The sequence below is a fragment of the Barbus barbus genome (genome assembly GCF_936440315.1).
Source record: "Barbus barbus genome assembly, chromosome: 4".
NCBI classification, from domain to species: domain Eukaryota; kingdom Metazoa; phylum Chordata; class Actinopteri; order Cypriniformes; family Cyprinidae; genus Barbus; species Barbus barbus.
Window position 1 is genome coordinate 26,368,387 of NC_136732.1, and position 5,853 is coordinate 26,374,239.

The 5,853-nt window shown below is 38.4% G+C and overlaps 1 protein-coding gene across 1 annotated transcript; it reads right to left on the minus strand.

The window, feature by feature from the left end:
• Window positions 1–367: 367 nt before the first annotated feature.
• LOC306868692 (cyclin-dependent kinase 5 activator 1-like) lies at window positions 368–1,291 on the minus strand (the record flags this gene model as incomplete). The annotated part of the gene is made up of 1 exon (XM_079414982.1): window positions 368–1,291. The coding sequence occupies one exon, from the start codon at window positions 1,289–1,291 to the stop codon at window positions 368–370; it is 924 nt and encodes a 307-aa protein (XP_079271108.1).
• Between the last annotated feature and the right edge of the window lie 4,562 nt (window positions 1,292–5,853).

Here is a 5,853-nt window from a genome sequence, read left to right on the forward strand (position 1 = left end):
GGAGTCTTGTGGATTACTTGTGGATTACTGTGATGTCTTTATCAGCTGTTTGGACTCTCATTCTGACGGCACCCATTCACTTGCTCATTAGTGAGCAAGTGAAACAAACTCATCTCATCTTGGGTGGCCTGAGGATGAGTAAAAATGTAAAAGATTTTATTTGTAGGTGAACTATTCCTTAGAATGGCCAATCTAGTCGCATTCATTGCAACAAATATGCTTCAAAACTATGCTCTGAAGCTTTTTAATACTAATGTCACTAATACTAAAGTGTTTTTGTAAAAAAGAAAGAAAACAATGTTGTTGTTGTTTCTGTGCGCAAACTTTTTATGCACATTCTTGTTCTGTTTATGCACAAGCACCTTACTTATCGATCCAGGCCTATAAGCAGCCGGCTCTCCTCCTCCTTTTGACTTTCGTTTTTCAGGTCAGCGAAGACCTGTGTGAAGTAGTGTGGGTCAGAGTTAAGCTGGAGCATTCTGCTACTCATGCGGTTGATGATCGACAGACTGCGATTCCAGAAGGCATCCTTATCCGTCTCCACCAGGAAGGGCTTGAGCGGGTATGAAATCTCGTTTCCCATGTAGGAGTAGGACAGGTAGAGGCAAGTGAGCAGCTCGGCCTGTAGCTCGCGCTCACTGGACACCTCGGCCGAAATGACCTCACGGCAGAGCATGTAGAGGAAGACCACGTTAGCCGGGGTGATGAAGCCCTGGTCCTGCCAGCCCTGCAGCAGAAGGGAGCGGTCCACGCTGCGCAGCCACAGAACAGGATCAGCGGGGGAGAGGCGCTTCAGTCGGTAGCAGCGTCGGCACAGGAACTCACCCAGGCTCCTCAGGAGCTCGCTGGTGGAAGCCTGCACGATCACTCTTTTGGGTGTGCCCACGTTGGTCGCTTGGCCCACTGATCCAGTGATGGAGGTCCTCTTCGCAGTGGAGGCCACATTGGCGGTGGTTTTGGAGGTGGGAATGGAGCTCACGGCTGGCTCCTGGGTGAAGCCGGAGAGGTTGGCACAGGACTGGGACTTCTTCAGGTTTTGGCTGTTGAGCGTGCCCACACTCTCTTCATCCTGACTGTCCCCAGAGGCCAGCTTCTTAGAACCTTTTCTCTTGGCCGAAGCTGCCACGATGCGCTTCCATGGCAGGACATTGATGAACGACTGACGCTTCAAGCTCTTGTCCTTGGCATTTTTACTGTTCTGCACAGCTGTATAATGTGCCAGAGGGGGTGGTATTTCATCAAACAGGCCTGCCTTTCGGTAGCTCGGGGAGACTGAGAGTACAGTTCCCATGTTGCCTTGATAATTACGGGGTCTTTAAATACAGAATCTGCCCATAAAAGAAATAAATATGAATGTTTAGAAACACAATTCTGTTCTAAATTAAGCTGTGATTTTGATGAAACCACCATCATCACTTAAACAGAACATACACACGCGTGCATAACATGCATGAATTTATATATATATATATATATATATATATATATATATATATATATATTGTATAGCAGGGAAACCAAATGTAAAAATATTAAAACAATTTTTTTTGATACATATGCAGGTAGATTTCTCTCTTTTTTTTACTGAACTCTACCGCTGGTATGCGATTCATCAGGAGATTCTGCAGAATATGCGAAAGCATCCATCTTAGCATCAAAATGGAAGGCGAGAATGTAAACACTTCATTCCCAATTCATATCATTTGTAAGAAAAATCCCTCTCGGTGCAAATTGGTCATTGTTTGCTGACTTACAAATGATTACATTTAAGCCTTAGCGCGTTTTGGTACTCATAATTTATCGAGCTTTTTAAAATTTTTAGTGGGTCAACACGAGGAAATGAGAACATCACGCTTCAAACAAAACGAGCAGTCGTAAATCAAGATAGCATCTTTATAACGACGGGCTCGTGTGCACGGTACAATTGAGTTTTTCACATTTTGTGAACTATTTTAGAGCGAACCTTTCAAAAGCGTTTTTGAAATTAACATTATTTGATTCAAAAACCAGCATAAATAGGTTATGTATATAAAATGTTGCTTACTTACTAATCAATACGTCTTCCTCGCGGTGATAAATGTAGATACAGAACAAGAAGAATAGGTGAATATAGATATATTCGTCGATTATCCCCTTTTTCCCTCAGCTTGTCGCACTGTGGAACGTGCTCGTCGTTGTCCAAGGTTCTGAAAATGGGACGTCAGCGATGAAATAATGCTTCTACTTAAAGCAACTATGCAGGGTTCAGGATTCTCCGGTTGCTAAGGTTGCTTCCCAGATGCCCGCCACGTCTTCCCACATAAACCCTCGATACAGGGCAATTTTGTTGTTTCTCGTTCATCACATTCAATCTCGGGTCTGTTTCACATCTGCCAGTCTGTGATCTTGTTGTTGAACTGCGCAGGCGGAGGAATAACACGCTAGGCTTGAATGTAACTGCAAATACGTAAAAATAAAGGTCCGTGCCAACCGACTAATCCTTAAATGAAGTCGATGAATTGCGTTCATTGAGCGCTATTTTTGTCGAGAGGGGGGCATCGGTGCTCTCTCGTGGAGATGCTGAATCTCAGATGGGTGGCTGAGCTCCCTCTGGTTATCTGTCCATGCTTCATGTGTGCGCTGTCCACAGCACCAGCATCTGTTATAGCGCTACCTGAGCTTGAACATGAAAGGTAGACTTTTAACTTTAGACGCCCTGCTTTTGCATGACGCGCCAGCTGTTGACATTGCAGTCTTTAATCAAAACCCAGAGAGTGTGGAAAGTCTCACACACAACGCTCGAGACAGATTAAGTTAAATAAATTAAATCCTGATGTGCTGTAATGTCGCCGAGGCTTTGTAGACCTCAGTGGCGCAGTGACATGAATGGGCAACCCCATCCCCCTCTGATCTCTCTCTCACACCCACCCACACACTCTCTCCATCTCTCATGCTTATCCAATCATCAGCTCTCACTTTTTAATAGTAAGCAATAGTTTTCTTAAATGTCGACCCATCTGAGTGTCTTACACCATTTTATGTTAATATTTTTAAGCTTATCCCATCCCACCCATAACCAGGATCTATCTATCTATCTATCTATCTATCTATCTATCTATCTATCTATCTATCTATCTATCTATCTATCTATCTATCTATCTATCTATCTATCTATCTATCTATCTACAGTGGTGTGAAAAAGTTTTTGCCCCCTTCCTGTTTTTTTTTTTGTTTTTTTGTTTTTTGCATATTTATCACACTTCAATGATTCAGATAATCAAACAAATTTTAATTTTACTATTACACAAAGACAACCCGAGTAAATATAAAATGTAGTTTTGAAATAATGATTTTGTTTATTAAGGGAAAAAAGCTGTCCAAACCTGCCTGGCCCTACGTGAAAAAGTAATTGCCCCCTAAATCTAGTAATTGGTTGTGCCACCTTTGCGATAACTGGCAATAAATCTTTCACATCGCTGTGGATGAATTTTTTTTAATTCAGCCACATTGGAGGGTTTTCAAGCATGAAAGGACTGTTTAAAGTCATGCCAGCATCTCAATCGGATTTAAGTCCGGACTTTGACTCCAAAACCATAATTTTGTTTTTCTTGAGCCCTTCAGAGGTGGACTTGCTGGTGTTTGCACTGTAAAAAAATAAAAAATAATAAAAAAGTTGAGCCAACTTAAAATTTTAAGGCAACCAGCTTCAGCAGATTTTTGAGTTTTCTCAACGTATTTTTGTAGGAGATTCTCAACTTTTTGTCGTATAAACTTAAAACATCAAGTTGAGAAAACTCAAAAATCTGCTGAAGCTGGTTGCCTTAAAATGTTAAGTTGGCTCAACTTTTATTTTTTACAGTGTGGGATCATTGTCCTGCTGCATAACCCAAGTGCACTTGAGCTTCAGGACACAAACTGACGGCCGGCCATTCTCCTTCAGGATTTTCTGATAGAGTGCAGAATTCATGGTTTTATCAATTATGGCAAGTTGTCCAGGTCCTGAAGCTGCAAAGCTGTGATGCAAACCATCACACTACCACCACCATGTTTGACTGTTGGTACATTGTAAAAAAAAAAATAATAATCAAAAAGTTGTTTCAACGTAAAATAATTTGTTACCCCCGCTGACTTAAAATTTTTAGTTTAGTCAACTTGAAAATTTAAGATACTCAATGTTAATTTAAGGTACAACTGGAATATTTTAGTTGACTAAACAAAAAAATGTTAAGTCAGCAGGGTAACAAATTATTTTAATATGAAACAACAATTGTTTTTTTCAAAAAACTCATAAATCCAAGGCACTCGAATAGTGTGAAAAAATTTAAAAGCCTTTATTCACATGGGTTTAGAATTTAAAAACAACATATTTGTTTATGCGTTGCATAGGCGTTGCAGCTAACTCGCATTCATCAGGGTGTCAATTTACAAACACACAGAGTTAATTTAAGCAATCAGTTCATCACATGACATAGTCACCGGAACAGGTATCGAAGTAACAATGAGAGAATTACTTATCGTACTCATAATCAATAGATTCAAATCAATTCAAAACACTGTAACAAATATTGAAGTCAAGAGAGAAAAAAAAATATATAATATATATATATATATATATATATATATATATAAATCTCAAAGTAATCAAAAAATCTTTCATAATTAAAGGAAACAAAAAATCTATTACAAAAAAAGAGGAAAAATGCAATTCTCCGTTTAAACCTGGAAATTGTGTTGCTTTCAAAGTGTAAATCCAGAAAGACTCTCTCTGTTGTAAACTTTTTATCCTATCTCCTCTTCTTATTGACCTCGGAATTTGTTCTATACCCACTATTTTCAATGAACTGGGGTTACCATGATTTGTATCTCTATAATGTAAGGCCATGGGATATTGAGGATTACAGAGTTGTATAGCATTCTTATGTTCTGCTAATCTCAGCTTTAATTTCCTTTTAGTCATCCCTATATAAAAGCAACCACATGGATACTCCAACCTATACACAACAAATGAAGTATTGCAATTAATAAATTCATTTACTTTAAACTTATGTCCTGATGTTACATCAATAAATGTATTTGTCTTAACCATATTCTCACAATGATTGCAATTACCACATCTGTAATTTCCCACATTTGAACATAACCATGTGATTGGTCTTATAGGGGAAAGAAGGCTTCTCACCAGTTTATCTTTAATACTTTAATAGTAATAATTTATTATTAAGTAATTAATAATAAAAAAGTATAACTTAAGTGAATTGTCAATTGCCACTTAACTTTAATTTTTTTCCAATTATTAGTTACTTAATGTTAAGGCAATGGGTTTCCTCAATTTTTTAAGTTAAGTCAGCATCACTTTTTACAGTGATGTTCTTTTTATGAAATCCTGTGTTGGTTTTACACCAGATGTAATGGGACACACACCTTCCAAAAAGTTCAACTTTTGCCTCATCAGTCCGCAGAATATTTCCCCAAAAGGCTTGGGGATAATCAAGATATTTTTTGGCAAATGTGAGACGAGCCTTTGTGTTCTTTTTGGTCAGCGATGACTTTTGCCTTGGAGCTCTCCCATGGATGCCGTTTTTGCCCGGTCTCTTTCTTATTGTTGGATCATGAACACTGTCCTTAATTGAGGCAAGTGAGGCCTGTCAAGAACATCACAACATGAATTACCATTAAGTAAACATACAATGTTCATTTAAACCCTTTTTTGGAAATTTGTAACATTTAATTTAAAAACATAATAATTCCCACAAAAATATTAATTATATTAAAATGTTCATCGCTGATTTTATTTGCACTCAATCTTGTGCATTCAGCAAATATATTACAGTTCCCGTTCGTTTTATGGGTATTGTAATGGTAAATTCAACAAAA